The 22,672-nt window shown below is 36.5% G+C and overlaps 2 protein-coding genes across 2 annotated transcripts in view; one reads left to right on the forward strand and one right to left on the reverse strand.

Annotated features, from left to right (window-relative positions):
* Positions 1–3,057: 3,057 nt before the first annotated feature.
* On the reverse strand, positions 3,058–6,949 carry LOC117327575. The gene is made up of 2 exons (XM_033884631.1): positions 6,786–6,949; positions 3,058–5,146 (listed from the first exon to the last, which is right to left on the reverse strand). Exon 2 carries the CDS (start codon positions 5,078–5,080, stop codon positions 3,806–3,808), a length of 1,275 nt encoding a protein of 424 aa, XP_033740522.1. The 5' UTR covers positions 5,081–5,146; positions 6,786–6,949; the 3' UTR covers positions 3,058–3,805.
* A 1,890-nt stretch (positions 6,950–8,839) lies between these two features.
* The window catches only part of LOC117327577 (popeye domain-containing protein 3-like), a 50,930-nt gene continuing 37,097 nt past the window's right edge, over positions 8,840–22,672 (forward strand). Inside the window, exons 1-4 of the mRNA XM_033884632.1 lie at positions 8,840–10,404; positions 10,744–10,984; positions 11,306–11,495; positions 13,063–13,185. Coding sequence (XP_033740523.1) covers positions 10,369–10,404; positions 10,744–10,984; positions 11,306–11,495; positions 13,063–13,185 — 590 coding nt within the window. The 5' untranslated portion in view covers positions 8,840–10,368. The remainder of the gene's footprint in view (positions 10,405–10,743; positions 10,985–11,305; positions 11,496–13,062; positions 13,186–22,672) is intronic.

Below are 22,672 nucleotides of genomic sequence, written 5' to 3' on the forward strand. Positions count from 1 at the left end.
TTAGTAAAAATGTTAAAACGATTTGAACAGGATTGCTTACCGTAGTACCCGTATTTGTGAAGCTTTGGTTATTGTTTTAAGAAATTATTAGCTGTTACTTTGAACCTATTACTCGTAAACAAATGGCTGGCTCAATGTAGTTTGACCATGATACCATTCAATGTCTGTATGGCAAGCTTATTTGTCGTTTGTTTTATCCACTTAGCGTACAAGGCCGATGTCCAAGAATAACTATCAATTCCTATCAAAATTATACCGATGGTGTCGTTTTTTGCCGGTAACATGACAATTAAAAATCCTTCAATAGTTTGTTAGCATTTGGCTCATCTACCTCTGGTCAGTGAAGCCTTTCCCTTCCGGCTGGTCAGTTAGAATATGAAGGTGAATATATGTGTAAATATATACAGTGTGAATTTCCGATACGAACTTGACATTATCTGCCACACCCATTGAATTGGCATTTCAATATGATCATAGTACCATCTTCTCACTGCGTGCTTTGATACATTTTGGTAGATATATTTTTGTTATCACCGATTTCATAAATTGAATAAATTTAAAATGGAACTCTAGGACTACCATAATAGTTATATTTCTTGATACATTGCATCTTAACATCTATATATCAATGTAAGAATAAATTTATCTTCTTCACTTTTATTTATTATCTACATCCCCAATTGTCCATCTCTTACCCCATTTAACCATTCGCTTCCATTTTGATAACAAGCCTATAAAATGCTATTGTCAGATTTTTTCTTATATTCACGATCTCATCGTTAATTATCTTTTTTATAGATAAAGTCAGGAGTGTGTAATGGTTGTTCACATTTTAATGGTTCCGTTGTTACCATGTTCTTGACTTAATCTGGATCTGTATTGCGGATGTCGTCGATAAATCAGAAGACGCTTTCCCTTCCGAAACACACGATCTTATTCTCCTTGTATATATGTTCAATGGTCTCTATGAACTTTGGGGCCGCGGTGGCCGAGTGGTTAAGGTGTCCCGACACTTTAACACTAGCCCTCTACCTCTGGGTTGCGAGTTCGAAACCTACATGGGGCAGTTGCCAGGTACTGACTGTAGGCCGGTGATTTTTCTCCGGCTACTCCGGCTTTCCTCCACCTCCAAAACCTGGAGCGTCCTTAAATGACCCTGGCTGTTAGTAGGACGTTAAACAAAAACAAACCAAACAAACTATGAACGAATAAATCGTAATTAGAAAGTAAGAATGTTTCAAATGTCGATATTCTCTGATGTTTTATAACAATAAATAAATATTGTAAATCTTGTTAACAAAAACATAGGAAACCTTCGAAAAAAATCTCCATAGATCACGAAACTTGCCATGGATTTCTTTTCGCCTTATACTCTTTTACAAATAACTAAATTGCAACCGTTCTATAACCTCAGAAATGCCTGCTTCGCTTATTCAAATTTGATGATGCATTGTGTTAAAATCACGCATGGTATTCCAACGAACGAAAACAGATATATGCTTTTTATACAGCAATATCATGTTATCAGACGAATACCGTGTTCATTTAAAAATACCTGTTCTACCAATTATTATTGATGGTGTCATGGTAACCGAATGTCCTCTAGCATAAAGATTAGATTTACACGTTAAGACTAAGTATGATATGTAATAGCTGCCCCTGGCTAGTAGTAACGGTACGTTTGATAGGTCGGAAAGACTTCCCGACTGTAGGCTAGTAGTAACGGTACGTTTGATAGGTCGGAGAGACTTCCCGGCTGTCTGTCACTTGTCCACATTTGTATATTAAGGTTTGGTTAGGAAGGACGTCCAGGACGTCCGCGTAGCAATACATTACGACAGAGAGTAAATGTTAATGGGAAATACAGAAATCTAAAATGAGTGGTTACAATAGCACTTTTTTTTATAGATTAAAAGGACTGAAAACAAAACAAAACAAAAACAAAAAAACACCTATCATGCTAGGGGCCAGATGTGTAATATTCTGGTCCCAGTTATCATCAATATTCCGTATCTTAAAGAAACTTAACTCAAATTTTTCCATGGGAATGCATTACAAAACTTTAATGTTCCTTCACTAAGATGTTTTCCTTAAATCAACTAATGCAAATACAACATGCACCTGAATAGCGTTTAACATGACAATAGACATTGTTATCAAATGTATCGTCTTGGTAATTCATTATCGAATCCCGTCTATTCATTGACTTTACACTATAACTACACTTTTTCGGTGTATACTAAATTTATAACCGAGTAAATATTAAATCACTTTATAATTCAGAGTAAAATCTGTCTCTCCGGAAACATTCAGAGCCGCTGCTTAATGAAACTTAGCAACTGCTGTATACAGCATTTACTGTTTGTTAGGTAAATAGTGGCTATATTTCACGATAATTGGCATGGTTTGTTTACTGTATGGGCACATCCATATACCTAGAAAGTGCGCTTTTTCTTCCTGGAATAGATTACGTCATCGTAATTCCAAACAGTGAGGTACACTTTTTTTTGTTAAAACTTCCAAAATGTAAAGGACTTTGTTAATACTGACAAATTGTGAAGGACTTTGTTAATACTGACAAATATAAAGGACTTTGTTGATACTGACAAAATGTAAAGGACTTTTTTAATACTGAGCAATTGTGAAGGACTTTGTTAATACTGACAAATATAAAGGACTTTGTTGATACTGACAAAATGTAAAGGACTTTGTTAATACTGACAAATTGTGAAGGACTTTGTTAATACTGACAAATATAAAGGACTTTGTTGATACTGACAAAATGTAAAGGACTTTTTTAATACTGAGCAATTGTGAAGGACTTTGTTAATACTGACAAATTGTAAAAAAAACTTTAATACTGACAAAATGGTAATGATTGCATAGTTCGTTATCATTGTTGAGAGGCGGTGATGTGTTTTGTAGTTGGTGCAGATTTATACCGTAGTATAATAATTGAAGGCCCAAATACACTGGTTAAATACTATGGATTATTACATTTGACATGAAAGACACAACTATATTACATATACACACAATACAAAACCAAAGCTATAATCAATCTAAAACACACTTTAAACCTTCAATGCTTGATCATACATTGTTCGATTGTTGAGGTAAATAACTTTTTGTTAAAAGGTGTTTTGTCTTATTTGTCAATATTCTTTATTCGTTATATAAATGTAACAGCATAAATATATGTCTTCATAAACTATTATCTTGGTTGATAATAAAATTATAAATGGGAATCTCAATACTTCATTGTACTTCAAGAGGAACATTTGAAAATATTCGATGTAGTTTTGCAAAAAAATATACTTACATATAATATGACCAAAAACTTATCAGAAATGTCCCGAAGGATGTACGGATAATCTCATGTATTGAATAATTGTTATATTTCAATGAATACATATATATGTATTACGCTAAATATAATATGTACACATGTATTTTATATTTGCCCTTCGCTGTCGGCGAATAATGCTATGAAAGTCAGTCATAACTTAATACTGTTTATTATGCCCTAACAGGTGCCATTCTATTGATATGTCACCTAGATTGCATTTATATTGACAATAAATACAATCAAACAAGTGTTTAATTGTTTAATCAAATAGCTAAATACAAATGACTATATAAAAGTTGTATTCAAAATTAATTTAATTTCTTGTAAATAATTTAATATATTATAAATACAACTGCATGATGAGACACTGCAACATTAAACAACACATATATTTCGCAATTCAACAGCATTACATGGTAAATGTTCATATGTGTTGGTACAATTGGAAGATTGCGATTACTTCTGATTTTTAAGTGTTTCAAAATAATTTGAATGCACATTTCGTTGAATATGAAGTATTGGTGCCACATCAAATTCCACTACTCTCCGCTGTTTATGGAAAAGTCTGTTAATTATAATACCTAATATTGATTGATCAAATCTATGGCATCTGTGGAATTTTGTACTCCCGAGACATCCCAGATAGAAATTGCTACTCTTAAAAGTCATACAGTTGTACGAGAGACCACAGGAAACCCAGGGTTTCATGATGTACTCCAATGTAAATCTATTCCTGCTTATAACAATCCATGTAGCTTCAACTTCTGGTAGATTAAACAGACAAGGGTTTTCTTTGAGGAAGTCGAAGCTTTTCTTCGCCGTTCTTTCACATACTGCTCCAGCGCCATGCATTGCCTGAATTCCCCTTTGTCTTGTACGAAGACTCACCTCATCCAGTGAGGTTCCCTCATAAACTACAGAAGCATCCATCCACATCACCAAATCGTGTTCCTTCAGAACTGTTTGTATTATAATTGGTTTCCAAGCGAAACTCCTTTTTTCTGCAGCATGAGGAGGATACTTTTCTGACTCGTACATCCTTACTTCACATTTACAGTATCTTTTCAATTCCGTTTGTTGTGCCTTTGTAAGGCCGATATCAAAGTATATCAGTTTTAGTTCAGGATGGATATTAAGGAGCCGGTGATAAGTTTTTATCATTCCTTGAGATTCTCTGTAATGATTTGACGACGCGGCAGTCACAAATACGGGATATTTGCTTGGGTTCAACACTGGTTTTGAGAGTTCTTCAATACCGGCTTCGTCTAGGGATAATTCCTTCATGTATTTCTCGGGCACATTCAGTGGATAGTTTGAAATGACGTCCATATTTTCATTGAGAGATTTTTTGAAATTTTCATCACATTTTATATCTGGGTAGCTGTTGCTGGTCCAGTTCATGTTGTACTTCCTAAACAGGTCCTGGTAGTGTTGGTGCCACGACTCTTTAGGCTTATACCCCCATGCAGACAATTTAACGAGATCTAAGTCCTGGGTAAAATCGGGCACAAAGTTAGGATCTTCGTAGAGATTAATATCTGTTTTAAAAGAAACAGAATGTTTGACTTTTGAGATTTCATCAGAGTTCAGTCCCGAATTAGCTAAGACATCATCACTGCTATCACTCTGGAACCTTGGGGGAAACTCAATCAGGAAAAACAGTACTATGGTTGTACACGTCAACAGTAACAATGTGTGTCTTTTAAGATACCGACTAAATCGAAATCTCATTTTTGTTTAGATCGGATTTGATCAGAACCCTGGTCTTCAACGTTATCAATCTTCAGGTGATCCTTTCTGAAATAAAAAATTGATTGTTATTACTAGTATTACAATTTACCAAAAATCTTTTTGGGAAGAAAGCAATATATATCACGGTCTCAATTTTGTATAAAGCTCTTACATCCTTGATATATATTATTGGCCATCCATTTATTGATCCGATAATGTATTTATAAGATAATACGTGTATATATAACTGGGTTTAAATCCTGTTCCATGGTGTCATTTCCCGCCGAATTGCGCATGCTTCTCAAAAAAAAAAAAAAAATACAAACTTGTTTTAATGGAAATTCATTAAAAAATATCAGGAAAATATATGAATATCTGTTTACTGTCCTTTTTCCATCCCTGTGATTGTGCAGTAATTACAATTATCGTTAATATTTGTGTGCAGTAATTACAATTATCGTTAATATTTGTGTGCAGTAATTACAATTATCGTTAATATTTGTGTGCAGTAATTACAATTATTGTTAATATGAGTGTGCAGGAATTACAATTATCGTTAATATTTGTGTGCCGTAATTACAATTATCGTTAATGTGAGTGTACAGGAATTACAATTATCGTTAATGTGAGTGTACAGGAATTACAATTATCGTTAATGTGAGTGTACAGGAATTACAATTATCGTTAATGTGAGTGTGCAGGAATTACAATTATCGTTAATGTGAGTGTACAGGAATTACAATTATCGTTAATGTGAGTGTACAGGAATTACAATTATCGTAAATGTGAGTGTGAAGGAATTACAATTATCGTTAATATGAGTGTGCAGGAATTACAATTATCGTTAATATTTGTGTGCAGTGATTACAATTATCGTTAATATGAGTGTGCATGAATTACAATTATCGTTAATGTGAGTGTGCAGGAATTACAATTATCGTTAATATGAGTGTGCAGGAATTACAATTATCGTTAATGTGAGTGTGTGAGAATTATAATTATCGTTAATTAGCAAACTGTACATATGTGTGATACTTCCGTTATAGAAATGACAGAAATTAGTGCAATATTATCAATGCATGCTCAGGGTCAGATTTTCGAACATAGATAATTTAACTTCATAGTCAGGGGGGGGGGGGCATGATTTCTATTATCAAACAATATATGTATATATGCATGTTCAGACACCATTCTACCAATCTATCAATTTACATGGTCAAGCATTCTACCGTCAACCAATTTAATCCAATGGTCAGATTTCCTGTCATCGAATAATTTATTTGAATGGAGACACTTTACTCTAAAACAAGTTATACGGTTAAATTTCCTACTACCAAACAATTACTTGCACGGTAAAACTTTCAATTAACAAACAATTCATTTGACATGAAAGCATTTTTACATGGCGGATATTCCTGATGATACATCATGTAATAAATATTATGTTAGTGATTACCATGTAAATAACCATTCAATTAAAACAAATGTAATTAATATACATATATCACATTCACGCCCTTTGTCAAAAAACCCAAATGACCATTATTTAAACATTTAAATATTGAAATCCATCGTAGTTATATATATATGTAAAACAGAAATTTGTCAGATTGTTTAAAACCGTAATTGATAAACCTTATCAGAGAACAAATTAGATAAGAAATTGATTTAATAGTTTAAATTATTATGATCAATATGAACTTACCGCATTTGATATTTACAGGACCAGCGTTACTGCAAGGTGAAATAGATACGGATAAGTGATGACCACGAGATGACCAGTACTGACCATCCAGTCGGTACCCGGTAGTGGTAGCCGAGGGGTCTTTAGCTTGGTGGACGTGTCTGACATGGTCACGACCTGAAGCTATTCATAAACAAGTTAGTGGAAACAAACTATCTGCCGTTCGGTCACTCAAAGCTGTATATATTTTCTGGGTTTAACAGTGGAGCACGATGCCTTCCTCTTTATTAATGTCTCTTCTCTTGTGATGTTTTTCGTGACATTTTTAAATTCCTATGAATTCCAACAAATATTTCATCGGGAGTTCCCATAGTTTTTCACGCTAGTTATCTGTAACGTTTTGGCACTACATTTAGATGGCATTAAATATAAAAAAAACATTGACAAATATAGGTGAAATAACCTGTACTTAATCAACCTCCAATAGGCTTTTTAGCATTTGAAGGAAAATAATATCATTGAGAATTTTATAAAAAAAAATAATAAACGCCTATCCTTTTTTTTTTTTTTACTGTTTACCTTATCAAATCTTTTTGAATTTTGAATATCTTGAAAACGGTTCGATTTTCAATCTATCTAACGTAACCTATAGTGTACGAATTCCCAATTATGTTTTAAGGGCCGCGGTGGCCGAGTAGTTGTGGTGTCCCGATCGCGACACTTTATCACCAGCCCTCCACCACTGAGTTGCGAGTTCGAAACCTACGTGGGGCAGTTGCCAGGTACTGACCGTAGGCCGGTGGTTTTTCTTCGTGTACTCCGGCTTTCCTCCGCCTCCAAAATCTGACACATCCTTAAATGACCATAGGTTTTAATAGGACGTTAAACAAAATAAACCAAACCATTTTTATTTTTTCCCAGTGCCGATGTCATCCAAGGCATGTCATTTGGCCTGATAATGACTTACTTAGAAGGTATACACATTGCAATAAATTCTAAAAATACTTTAGTAAAAGTTTCACAAACATTATCCTTTTAATTCAATGACATATCAGCAGGCACAAAGAGTACGTATAATCGTATATTATTACAACATGTTTCACTTACATGTATGCCATCTCTGTTGGTGTCTTAAATGCGTCTGCTTGCCTTTTCTTGGACCAGTTTAACCACGGGAAAATCTGCTTTCTTTTGCGGGTCGTTTTGAAAAAAAAAAGTGATTTTTATTTTTATAAGGAGACTTATCTTGTTAGTCACTGCACGCATATGGCAAAATAATGTCTTCAATTCGTAAATATTAATGAAACCGTGTTTATATGTAAATTATAGTTATGGAAGTAGTATTTGTAGAGTTTATGTGGTTGTGAGAGGGCGAGTAAAGTTAGAAGACGGAGCCAATGGTCATTTCGTCCCCTGGTCGCACTGTTGGAATAACTGCCGTGCTTTTCTCTTTACCAGAGTGACATCCTTTATATCCCGAGAGGACATATTCTCTCGAATTTGAAATTTCATGAACATTAATTATCTGCTGCAAAACTCTCAACAATTATCCATGCAACTACCCTTGGTTTGTGGCATGGGAAAAGGGATGACGTTGAATATTGCGGTTACTTCAAAACACGTTTTTAACCTGTGAACGCTATACATGTATCCTTTTCCTAGTATAGGAAATTCACAGAGTTCCTGCGGTAAATACATGTATCATGGCTCTTTTTAAAAATCATCCTCCCCGTTGAATATTTTAAAACCGGCATGAAAAGGTGTGTGTAGCCTGAGAAATTCGCAGCAGAACCCTTTCTTATTTAGGTCTGTGATTCGAAGACATGGCTAGAACTAATTTGGCTTGAAACATGGTTGAACTTGATTGTATCAGAGAAATATAAACGTATTTAACAAGAATAGCTGATATCAACACTACGATAAGGTCTGGAATGGCATTTGTAGCAAGGGGCCGCGGTGGCCGAGTGGTTAAGGTGTCCCGACACTTTAACACTAGCCCTCTACCTCTGGGTTGCGAGTTCGAAACCTACGTGGGGCAGTTGCCAGGTACTGACCGTAGGCCGGTGGTTTTTCTCCGGGTACTCCGGCTTTCCTCCACCTCCAAAACCTGGCACGTCCTTAAATGACCCTGGCTGTTAATAGGACGTCAAACAAAAACAAACAAACATTTGTAGCAAATTTATAAGTTGCTGTTGGTAGTGATGTCGCTTTTTATTGGCTATGAGTTGCTAGTGGTTTAAAGGAAGTCCTAAATCTTTCAGTTATGAATGTAATCAAATGATTATAATTACCTTGTATTCTATCTTTACACTATAACGTGAAAAAATCATGTCTAACACAATGTTGTACTTCTCTGATTCAGGATGAGTCTCTGGATTAATTTGACCGAACTCGAGGGGCGGCAGCAAATGTATATTGCTCGATAATTGCTAATTTATTTGTGTCTAGTATATTAATACAATAATGAAGACGCGTTCGACTCTCCTCTAGCCGAACACCGCCTGACATTCTGTACGTACACAGATGTCTGATGTGTTGTATTTATCCAGTGTCATATTTGTCCCTTAAAATTTATCCTGCAACTGTCATCGCATTTACGGCAGTGACGGAAAACAGCTGTATTTTAGAATCTTTGCACGTGCGTCAATTCGACTTACCTACTTCCAAGTAAAACAACAATTAACTAAAGGCGAACATATTTGGGACATTGTTGATACCGTTTTACATAGAAATGCTTATTTCTGATGACTGTTGCATGATAAAAAGAATATATGGTCAGTGTCTTAAAATATAAGCTGTATTTTTGGCTCGAGACAGAAAGACAAAAGTGGCTCACCAATTTGCAAGGCTCGCCACTTTTATCATTCTTTACCCTCACCCAAATAGAGCTTATATTTTTTAAGACACTGACTATGTATGCCCGATGTCCGATTTTAGGGCCAAAGGAAACTCGGGTTATCCATTCAATTATCCAATGGGATAAACAACACAAAATACAGAAATGTATTTCACTTCGACAGATTTATGTAACAAATAATTTTCTACGCAACAATATGGACATAAAACATGTATGTCCTACAAACAAAGGATTTCATTTGATTATATAAATTGATCATAAACTTAATTCGTTTTGAATACACTTCCAGATTCCTCCCCGTACCACTGATTACCAAAACATTTGTATATGCATATCATTTCTGAAATTAATATAATCTTTTGAATTCTATTTCCGCCAAAACTCACATTTTTTTTTTATATTAATGTAAACATTAAATACATACGTCTCTGATGACACGTACACTTACGGGTAACACGCGGTGAGGTCATCACGCCACCTATTGGGCACTTCATAACACAGAGAACATAATTTCACGCTAAATTTCTAACCGGCAAACGGTTGACATTATATCTATAGTATCAAATTAAACACTAAGCTATGAGCGTTGCCTCCCTTCCCACAGCCAAAAAACCGCGGGAACTCGCGATCGACAGGAAGTTGATGTAGCTGCAACAAGACATATGGCGGGAGCTGTGTGAGGCTGGACTGTCAGTTTCTTGAGCTTTTGGCTCGTCTACATCAGTGCAATTGAAAACAATAACGATTATGGTATTGTTAGAATTGGCAGATTCTTTAACTAAGGTAAGGGAATGGTTTGATTAAGTTTTTTTACCCTTCTTTATATGTATACGTTCAAGGCGAACATTTTGTCAAGGGAGATAACTGATGATGGTCTGTATCCTAACCAGGGCAGATTAGTTGTTAGTCCGAACAGGATTTTATTCGGCGGATTTCATAGTGTATTTTTTAAAAAAATACCATGTTCATTCACAATCCATTTGTATAGAAATATGTAATAATTATATGAAAACATAAAAAATTATTTGAATCCATGTTTATTAGAAAAAGTGAAATCCTGTCCACAACGTTAATTGTAAATCATCCTAGAATTTAGATTTTGTTTGTTTGTTTACCAATTAGGAGATGTTTTCTTACGACACTGGGAAGAACAGCACCAAACCCAACCTCCTCATCTTTGATGCCATCCTTCCCAATGCCACTGTATTTCTTGGAAATATAACTGAAACTGTGATTGGCTGTTTTTCCTGGTCGTCGTCCAATCATTTTCTGTTCCAAGTTGCCAATGTTGTGATTTTGATTGGCCTATGTTTACCAGATAGGAAAAATGGAGTTCTCTTTATGCACAGTAGTTTTGTGCTGGGTAAGTATTTATGTACATTAAAATAAATCTAGAATTTTTTAAAGATTTTTACCTTAATTTATATTGTGTTAAATGTTATATTAAACTGTCATGATATTTGTATTTAGCTCTAAAATACTTGTGTAGCGGGGATGGACTGGCATGGGTCGATCATCGGTGACCAGGTAGCTCAATTGGTAGAGCATCCGGCTTGTGGTCGGAGGTTCCTGGTTCAAACCCCGGTTTGGCCGCTACATTTTCTCCTCTTCTGTTACACTTGTACAAACTTGCATATATATCAATGAGTATAAAACAGTTTAAAAGTTAATTATTATGTTACAGGTTTCCTGTTGCTCTCGGTGTGGTCCTGGGTGATTCTGTGTGCTCCAGACTTTTTCTCCTGGAACTTTGCGTTCATGGTGATCAATGCTTTCCAAGCGCTGTTTATCATGTATAATATCCGACCAGTCAAGTTCTGTGTGGAGCTGGAGGAAATATATGTTCAGCTGTTTCAACCACTAAAGATACCTAGGTAAGATTTGTGGTCATTTTCATTTATTTAAAAAATAAATAAATACCTGGTAAATGTAAACAGAATATAAACTAAAATGGACTCTATGATCTTGATCACCTGCTCATTGTCTATCAAAAATGAATTTTAGTTTTAAAGTCTTCATTTAAATGACTGAATAGCAAAATGTTAGATTGAATGTTTTAGACTGATTTTAGTATGATAATCTCATTTCAATCCATGTAGGTCAAATCTGAATTGTTGTAAACTTAATTTATTTTACTACAATTATGAAACAAGTTATAATAACTTATAATTATCATAATTGTTGGACCGGATAGTAGTGTCAAGAGGTCTTTTATCGGGAAAAAATCCCATACCTTTTGACATCCGAATGGGGAATGGATGAAAGGTGAGTGTATGTGTGCTACCACTGTGCCAGTCTACCACTCTGACAGTCTACCACTGTACCAGTCTACCACTGTGACAGTCTACCACTGTGACAGACTACCACTGTGACAGACTACCACTGTGACAGTCTACCACTGTGACAGACTACCACTGTGACAGACTACCACTGTACCAGACTACCACTGTGACAGTCTACCACTGTGAGTCTACCACTGTACCAGCCTACCACTGTGACAGTCTACCACTGTGAGTCTACCACTGTACCAGTCTACCACTGTGACAGACTACCAATGTACCAGCGTACCACTGTACCAGCCTACCACTGTGACAGACTTCCAATGTACCAGTCTACTACTGTGACAGTCTACCACTGTGACAGCCTACCACTGTGACATCCTACCACTGACAGTCTACCACTGTGACAGTCTACCACTGTGACAGACTACCACTGTACCAGACTACCACTGTACAAGTCTACCACTGTACCAGCCTACCATTGTACCAGCCTACCACTGTGACAGCCTACCACTGTACCAGTCTACCACTGTACCAGCCTACCACTGTGACAGTCTACCACTGTGACAGCCTACCACTGTGACAGCCTACCACTGTGACAGTCTACCACTGTGACAGTCTACCACTGTACCAGCCTACCACTGTACCAGCCTACCACTGTACCAGCCTACCACTGTACCAGACTACCACTGTACCAGCCTACCACTGTGACAGACTACCACTGTACCAGTCTACCACTGTACCAGTCTACCACTGTACCAGCCTACCACTGTACCAGTCTACCACTGTGCCATCCTACCACTGTACCAGACTACCACTGTGCCAGCCTACCACTGTACCAGACTACCACTGTACCAGACTACCACTGTACCAGCCTACCACTGTACCAGCCTACCACTGTACCAGACTACCACTGTGTCAGCTGCAGCCTACATCACATCTGTTTTGTGATACGACATTTAGCTTAATTTCCAAATGTGTAAAACATGTAGATGTTAATTTTATTTATAGAGTCCATCATATGTAGGTGGATGAGATAGGGAAATTTTACTTGAGGGTGTAGAGTTATCCGAAATGGGTGTTCCACATGGGACAAATACATCTTACATATATATAAAGGTGTGAGAAATTATACAGTAAGAAAATCTTGATTTTTCTTCAGGTCGCTGTTCAAGAAGCTGATCTGTGCAGACTTTTGTACACTGACCACTCTTCATGAAGGGGAAGCATACTGTTCTCAGGCCATCAGTAAGACTGACCGTCTCGGGCTTCTAATCTCTGGCAGGTAAGGCCAAAAAACAGTAGAGTGAGTAGGCAGACAGGGGGAACAGGGCTTCTCATCTCGGGCAGGTAAGGCCAAAATCAAATGTTTAGCAGGGCAAAGTGGGCAGGTAGGCGGACATCTTTCATCTCGGGCAGGTAAGGCCAAAATTGAATATTTAACAGGGTAAGGTGGGCAGGTAGGCGGGGATCTTCTTATCTTGGGCAGGTAAGGCCAAAATCGAAAACACAGTACATGTGTTTAATGGGACAAGTTGAGCAGGTAGGCGGGGATCTTGTTATCTCGGGCAGGTAAGGCCAAAAACAAAAACACAGTACTGATTAGTTTACATGAGTACCGTAAATATTCGCGTATAGTGCGCACTTTTTTTCAAAAATTGACAAGTGAAAAAGACCACTGCGCACTATACGCAAGTACAAGCCTTTTCCCAGTCAGAATGAATGTGATTTGACTGAGATTTGTGATCGTTTCCTTTCACAGCAGGATTGATTTAATACTTATATATATATATATATATATAAAGCATTTAGAAAGTAATAGTTAACAAATAATCAAAGAAATGAATAGTTATTTTGATGTTTAATTCCTTGAAATTGTGTATTTATAAGCAATTACGTGGATTTATCTAAGTCGATCGCGATCGTGAGCCACACGTTCCGTACACATACGATCTCACTTGAGCATGTTCCCGTATTCAGGTCCAAAACGATGTATAACATCTCAATTAACATCAAACAAAACTTGAAATGATATAGCAGTACTTAGTTATTTCATACTTCTAAATTAATCATCTTATTAATCCAGAGTGCTGCCAGAAACTGATAACGTTCAACTTGTTTATTTACGGAAGCTGTAACAGCACGCATGCGCAATTAGGCAAGGGTAACACTAATGCCTTGATCTCATGCGGCAGTCACTGACCAACTGGCCATATAAAATACGATCTGACTGTGAAAACTACCGGGGTACTCTTATTTATTGTCTGCACTGTAGATTTATCCATTACATATGTTAATTCATTGACATAAAAGTTGTGACCAGCACGACGACAGCAGACTTGTTTCCGTACTGTATACAAAATGGCGGCCTGTGTTACATTACGTAGCAGTCAGCTTACTAGTCAATCTTGTTATAATTGAGCTTAATTAGCTTTGTATGTTCGTGGACAGACAACACTTGTAAGAGATCATACCTGCGTGAAAATCACAAGGTAATTGAGGGTAGGATTAATTATTTTGTTTGTACAACACCGTAGATGGCACAACTACAATTTGCAAGCTGACTAGGCCTGTCGCGGTATAATGTAAACAACCTGTCAATCCAATGTGTCAAATCTGACCGGTGATTCCAATTAAATGTGGTAAATAAGCTTTCATAAGTTACAAATTCCTATCATCTCATGCTTTAGAATTCATCTAGATTTCTACTGCTCAGTTGAATATTGAAATTTTTTTTTTTTTTTTTTGAAAATGAACCTCAAAAACGTACCTGCGCACTATACGCGAGTGCGCACTATACCCGAATATTTACGGTACTTCATACACTACATTGTTCTGTAAAGTGTTATATATTTAAAATGATATTGTCATTTGATTTTCAATATATGTATAAGGTTTGTTTGATCAGACTTAGGCATCAGCATCTGGTTATAGTATTTATAGAAAAAAATATTAGCCCCTACTCCTACTTTATCAACAAGGTGTAACCCTGAAGATGGGAGGATGCATCAACTGTCGAATCGAAGTAGCTAGCTATCTTAAAGTTGTTTTAAAACAGACAGACTGATTGGTCGACAATTATAGTTACTATTGTGTACAGAGCTGTTCAATTTTGACATCATAAAATGACCAACAGTGGACATACAACTTGATTTTAACTTTGTAGAGAAAAAAAAATGACACAAATCATTGTTCTACTTATAAGTACTTAAATAATTCTTTGTTATAATATCATAAATATTAAGTTGAAAGTTTATCGTATCGTGAATTGAGAATGTATTGTTGTACCCCAATATGTAAGCAACCATTTCTTGGGATTTAATTAAGTTTACATAAACTACTTTTTAAAGACAGGTGTGATTATTTGATGGAATAAGGTATTGAACAAAAAGATGTTGGGTGTAAATAGAGGTTACACAACGAGTGGTTGTCGGATATGGAATTTATTTCACACGAGTAACTTATTTTTTAAAAGTTACAAAAGACACGAGCTTTAGCGAGTGTTTTTTGCAACTTTTAAAAAATAACTTACGAGTGTGAAATAAATTCCATATCCAACAATTTCGAGTCGTGTGACCTGTTTCTACCACAATAATATCGGCTTGAATCAAAGGGAAACGTGGCCAAGTATAATTTCGGGTATGCAAATAAAGTGTACCGGTGACGTCCGGGACCCGGTGATGTGACGTCATTAGATTATTGATGACGTCAATAACAATTGCAGCTTGGGTCAAAGTTCACCGTGTTAGCCAATTGAAATGCGTAGAGAGTTTATACCACGTGTGGTATAAACAGATTGTTAATCAACAGCTGTAATGATTAACTGATGGTCTGAGAGTTGAATAACACAGGGTATAGTGGTAGAAGAGTATTTCAGTAACCTTACAGGTTATGCATGGTTGAGTTTAAGAAACAAGTTTGCAAATGTGTAACAAGGTACACTAGTTTGTTGTCATACTTGCCAACTTTTTAAAATTATCATGGGGGAGAAAGTGCGTGAGCGACATTTTTGACCGGAAAACACATTTCACGCGCGACACATTTAACAAACAAAAACTAAGGGGAGATAATTTGCTATTGGAAAATAAATTCCTTGCATGATCATGCACTTAAGCTTCCTTCCCTCACTGAAAAAAAGGGGGAAAAATTTATTTCAAGCTTGGCCAATGATCTTTTTTATTCAAGTTTGGAAAGATAATTATATAAGCAACAAGTTACAAAAAAATAGCAACAAAATTACATCATTTTTAATTATTTCTGGAAATTATTTAACTCACTGTCCACTCTAAATAAAAGTATTTACTTAGATATGTTATGAAAATTATGTTGTTAGATAGATGTCAGTCAATTAAATGCAAATTATTACAATGATATCACTTTCTATCAAGCTTTCTCTCCAGCAGTAAACTTCAAAAGAAAATACCTTAAATGTCACGATAAATATCTAGAGTACAATATAATATCTGAATGAAATTTCAAATGTTTCCTTTGGATTACAACAAAGGCAATAATACAAAAAAAAAATAAAAAGGGCTGTACTAGCAGTTGTAATCACTATAGGCTTACAACTCCGTGCTTTGTAGACCTGTGGTGACTAATACTTAAATTCAAAGTTTTAACATGACAGTATTTAGTTTAAGAAAGTGAGTATTTGTGGACATGTTTTGGCTTTCAAAATGTGAATTGGGAAAGTTTCTGCCAAAATAAGTCTCTGCTTATTGACACTAAGTATGCTGATGATACGGTGATTGAAACGACGTTACCTACCGGCAATCAGGCCTTCGGTCTATATGGTCGTTATTGGCAGGTAGGCGGACATCTTTCATCTCGGGCAGGTAAGGCCAAAATTGAATATTTAACAGGGTAAGGTGGGCAGGTAGGCGGGGATCTTCTTATCTTGGGCAGGTAAGGCCAAAATCGAAAACACAGTACATGTGTTTAATGGGGCAAGTTGAGCAGGTAGGCAGGGATCGTGTTATCTCGAGTAGGTAAGGCCAAAAACAAAAAACACAGTACTGATTAGTTTACATGAGTACTTCATACACTACATTGTTCTGTAAAGTGTTATATATTTAAAATGATATTGTCATTTGATTTTCAATATATTTATAAGGTTTGTTTGATCAGACTTAGGCATCAGCATCTGGTTATAGTATTTATAGAAAAAAATATTAGCCCCTACTCCTACTATATCAACAAGGTGTAACCCTGAAGATGGGAGGATGCATCAACTGTCGAATCGAAGTAGCAAGCTATCTTAAAGTTGTTTTAAAACAGACAGACTGATTGGTCGACAATTATAGTTACTATTGTGTACAGAGCTGTTCAATTTTGACATCATAAAATGACCAACAGTGGACATACAACTTGATTTTAACTTTGTAGAGAAAAAAAATGACACAAATCATTGTTCTACTTATAAGTACTTATATAATTCTTTGTTATTATATCATAAAAATATTAAGTTGAAAGTGTATCGTATTGTGAATTGAGAATGTATTGTTGTACCCCAATATGTAAGCAACCATTTCTTGGGATTTAATTAAGTTTACATAAACTACTTTTTAAAGACAGGTGTGATTATTTGATGGAATAAGGTATTGAACCAAAAGATGTTGGGTGTAAGAGTATTTCAGTAACCTCACAGGTTATGCATGGTTGAGTTTAAGAAACAAGTTTGCAAATGTGTAACAAGGTACACTAGGTTGTTGTTCCTGATGATCAGCAAGTGGGACTAGTTTTGTAATGACTATTTATGAAGTATTGATTTGATGTAGTATTCTGATACTGACTATAGTGTATCAGAACTGGACTGAACTCCGGTGATCACCAGGAATCTCAAATGGTTTAAGTGTTTGTCTAGAGTTCGGAGGTACCGGGTTCAAGTCCTACTCTAGTCGTTGTGTTTTCCCTGTCCTGTTGCATTTGGTGCCCAGCTGGACACCCAGAGTCTTGTGTGGGTCTTCAGGGTCCAGGAGGGAAGGGTTGTGTAGTGGAACTGGACTTGGCTGAACACCGATGGCCATGCAGGTTTAACTAGCTCAAATGGTTAGATCACCTGTCTAGAGTTTGGAGGTTCTGGGTTCAAGTATGGTTCACAGTGTGGTTGTTGCATTTTCCCTCTACTGTCACAGTAGTGTTTATACTATAACTGCCCTCCTGTGACCCTCACTTATGAGGACATAACCTCAAACACCTGAATACACTGATGGTTTCATCAGATTTCCTCTATAACTGCCCTCCTGTGACCCTCACTTATGAGGACATAACCTCAAACACCTGAATACACTGATGGTTTCATCAGATTTCCTGCACACTCTGCAGAATCAAAGTCCCATTTAATGCAAGACTCATAATGTCTTCAGGGGAAGGCCGTGTACTGTGGTGAAAATTCTGTTAACGCTGATGACAATGGAGATAAAAGGCAGTTTGTCTGTGCCAGTGTTTAGATCAATGTTGTGATGTACATACACAAACATGTGTAGGTATTCTGACTTAAAGACTTAATTGTAAACTGAGCCATATCATTCAGAAGCCTTTGACTATAGTTTGATACATCCATTCAAGAATTGTTTACTAATAGGACTTGTGTATCTTGAGAATAAACAGTATCAGGTGTTATACATTCTGACATGTAAACTACAAACATAATGAAGTAGGAGTGACAGTGATCAGAAGTGTGTTGGATTTTAGTGTAAATTAACTAACCCTTTCAGCATGCCCATTCACGTCGTACTGCAGTACGAAATTCACGTGCGGGAAACTAAATTCACACAAGATATTTAATCTGCTCAAGTGCAAAATACGCAGAGAAATAATATTGTACATACGCATAAATTTTGACTTGTTTACTGTTTATTTGAAGCGACACAACGAGTTCACCCGTGTACGGGGGAATCCCCTTAGTAAAGGCAGTATGGTTTCTTGCTGCTATCGCTCAATAGCATAGTATTCGCAGTAGGAAACCAGACTTCGATAGTTTCCGATCGTTTACGATTGTTACCCAATGACCAAATTTCTGGAATGAACACACAGTGATGTCCACAGTCACGTAGTCACACGTGTATATCATCAATAGGTCTTTGCTGCACAGGGCCCAGTGGGTCAGTGTTAGTGAAGCGAAATGTTTGCCTAATGAATCTGATTGTGATGTTACTGACTGTTAGTAGTTGAAGTGTAGAACTTGCATAAATGATAATAGTGAATCTTATCAGGATCAAAGCCTTCAGGTAATACTGAGATACTCAGCCATTTTACCTTATAAATGATAATAGTTACTTGTATTTGTCTTTAATAAGTCAATACTAGTACACATTGAAATGGAAAATGTCTGACAGTCACAGTCAGTAGTAACTGTATATATTCTGATTAAATGCTGTCAAGTAATAATTGTGTTTTAAAATGGACCTTCAGAACTTGTAATGAGAGTATCGTAAATAATAATTAAATGCATTATCGGAAGTTGATTGTTAGACTTATTGAAAAAAAAAAACCCAAAACAGAAAAGATCGAATTCTATGATATTTTGTACTTTATTTGCAAAGACAGCTATCAGTTATCACATACTAGGTCACAACCCATCTCCTGTTTTCACAGATATTATTTAAGGAAAAATGGATAAAAAAAACCCCCAAAAATATTTAAAAAAAAACTGAAGAAAAAGTGGACAGGGAAGTCTCCATAAGTATTAACATACACAAAACTAGCTTAAATATATGTATGACATTTTGAAATAAGTCAAAAGTCTACCCCCCCCCATTTTATTGTGTACCCTCTAAAAATCAAATGTACACCCTGCAGATTTATTTTATTTAACAGGTTTTTCATCTGCTATTACGGCCTTGCGGCCTTTCAGCTGACGAGTCCAGGGGGTACAAAAGAAAGTTTAAATACCTGGTGGGCATGCTGCCTTGGCCAAAAAAACAAATGCTGAGGTCATTACCTATATAGATACATGGTATATTAGTCAAAGAGTAAAACATTAAAGTCTGTTCTAATTTTTTTTTAAATCTTGTGCTTTGTAACTGAACCGTTCCCATTAAATACTAAAAGCAAATACGTTGTTGTTTTCTGCAATCTAACTTGGGCCAGGAAAACTGCTAGAAAACTTAAGTAAAATTCCTGGATTTTGTGCAGAAAAGTGTGTATGGAACCTGAGTAGGGTATAGAAATGATCATTATAATATTAGTTTATTCAACATAATATGTCACGAAATAGTTTCAATAAATATTTTTTTTTAAATCCCCAGGAAGAATTTTGAATGATGGATAACAACAGTTTTAATTGGAGTGATGAGGTAATAATTGTTATTGATTTATAATGTAAAATGTTACAGATGATGTAATGATACGAAACCAATATCTCATGATGGTTCAAATTATGGAATCTGAACGATGTCCTGTTGTTTTCCATGATTGCGGTTTAAAATAAAAGTCGGTGAATGTTATAGTCATGCAGTGTGTAATGATGATCCTGATTGTTTCGTTTTACTTCATGCAGAAATTAAATTTGATGAATGAGGCGCTGTGGGGTTCAATTCATTGCAATAAAAATGCTGACATGGACAATCAGAATAGTCTCACATTGACAGTGAACAGAGGTCAGTAGAGTCACACATTGACTGGGAACAGAGGTCAGTAGAGTCACACATTGACTGGGAACAGTAGAGTCACACATGGACTGGGAACAGAGGTCAGTAGAGTCTCACATTGACTGGGAACAGTAGAGTCACACATTTACTGGGAACAGAGGACAGTAGAGTCACGCATTGACTGGGAACAGAGGTCAGTAGAGTCTCACATTGACTGGGAACAGAGTACAGTAGAGTCACACATTGACTGGGAACAGTAGAGTCACACATTGACTGGGAACAGAGGACAGTAGAGTCACGCATTGACTGGGAACAGAGGTCAGTAGAGTCACACATTGACTGGGAACAGTAGAGTCACACATTGACTGGGAACAGTAGAGTCACACATTGACTGGGAACAGTAGAGTCACACATTGACTGGAAACAGAGGTCAGTAGAGTCACACATTGACTGGGAACAGTAGAGTCACACATTGACTGGGAACAGAGGACAGTAGAGTCACACATTGACTGGGAACAGTAGAGTGACACATTGACTGGGAACAGTAGAGTGACATATTGACTGGGAACAGTAGAGTGACACATTGACTGGGAACAGTAGAGTCACACATTGACTGGGAACAGTAGAGTCACACATTGACTGGGAACAGTAGAGTCACACATTGACTGGGAACAGTAGAGTCACACATTGACTGGGAACAGTAGAGTCACACATTGACTGGGAACAGAGGTCAGTAGAGTCACACATTGACTGGGAACAGAGTACAGAAGAGCCACACATTGACTGGGAACAGAGGTCAGTAGAGCCACACATTGACTGGGAACAGAGGTCAGTAGAGTCTCACATTGACTGGGAACAGAGGTCAGTAGAGCCACACATTGACTGGGAACAGAGGTCAGTAGAGTCACACATTGACTGGGAACAGAGGTCAGTAGAGCCACACATTGACTGGGAACAGAGGTCAGTAGAGTCTCACATTGACTGGGAACAGAGGACAGTAGAGTCACACATTGACTGGGAACAGTAGAGTCACACATTGACTGGGAACAGTAGAGTGACACATTGACTCGGGGAACAGTGACTGGGAACAGAGGACAGTAAGGCTCTGAAGGCCATGATGTTTGTTAAGTAGCATGCTGGGATGAGGGTTACAAATTTTATTCAAAATGAATTACCTTGACCTACTTTGAAAGTCACGGGGGTTAAATATAATAAATTCTTAATTTGTAATCAAAAATCAACTATCAGGACATAATTGAGAATTCAGAATTTCAGAATACAGGCGACTGTTAAAGCCCATGGGCCCATTTTTATAAAAAAAAAACATTTCATTTACGATACCATCGAGTTACAATTACAATGTAAAAGAGTAACTACAGAATCTCCAATTTGTGTGTGTACCCTTCTCTCCTGTAGTTTGATGACCCTTCAGTAAAATTGACCTTTTCTAAAAACATATTTGTCCATGTCTGTCATCATGAACTTGTTTGACTGTTCTACAAATTACTCGGCTCAACATTTGAACCCTTTTCAGACATGTAAATTTGATTGAGGAAAGTATATTTAATCAGTAATCACTCCAGTCAGGAAGAGGCTGAACCAAGCTAGAACGCTGTATGTGTTATATAACTTCATGATCTGGAATGTTCCATCGATTCTGTCATCCTGGACACTCCTTGAGAAATGGTCCGTGACTTCTGGGTACAAGTACGCAGTTAGGACATTATATGATGTATTGGTCATCAGCTTGTAATCATATACCCTGGGGATTTATTATAGTCGGAAGAGTGTCTTCCAAGGCATGCTGTAATGAATACAACGGTCAATTTAACAATCTGATGTATTTATGTTAGAAGTGGAGGAGAGATGTTCAGTCAGACAGATATTGGCAAAAAAGATCTTGCTATCAGTAACGATGTGTAATTATTCACTTATATCCTTGATCAAATCTGGCTGCATGTCACAGCAGAAAATAAAAACTGATTAAAATGTGTGGTGAAGAAGAAATATTTAATATTGATGTATGGTAAATGTCCTGTGGTTTTGATATAAATAAAGGGTTTTCTTCATCAAAGCAAACTACATGCATATATATAGTACAGAATAAAATAATTAATCTTTGACATCAGAATTCATCCACATTATAAACTTTTGAACATGGACTTTTTGATTTCCAATGCC

The sequence above is a fragment of the Pecten maximus genome, chromosome 5 (assembly GCF_902652985.1).
Source record: "Pecten maximus chromosome 5, xPecMax1.1, whole genome shotgun sequence".
In the NCBI taxonomy this organism is placed as follows: domain Eukaryota; kingdom Metazoa; phylum Mollusca; class Bivalvia; order Pectinida; family Pectinidae; genus Pecten; species Pecten maximus.

Coding starts and splice junctions, on each gene's coding strand:
- LOC117327575 (XM_033884631.1), bottom strand. CDS start 5,080: ATGAGATTTCGATTTAGTCGGTATCTTAAAAGACACACATTGTTACTG.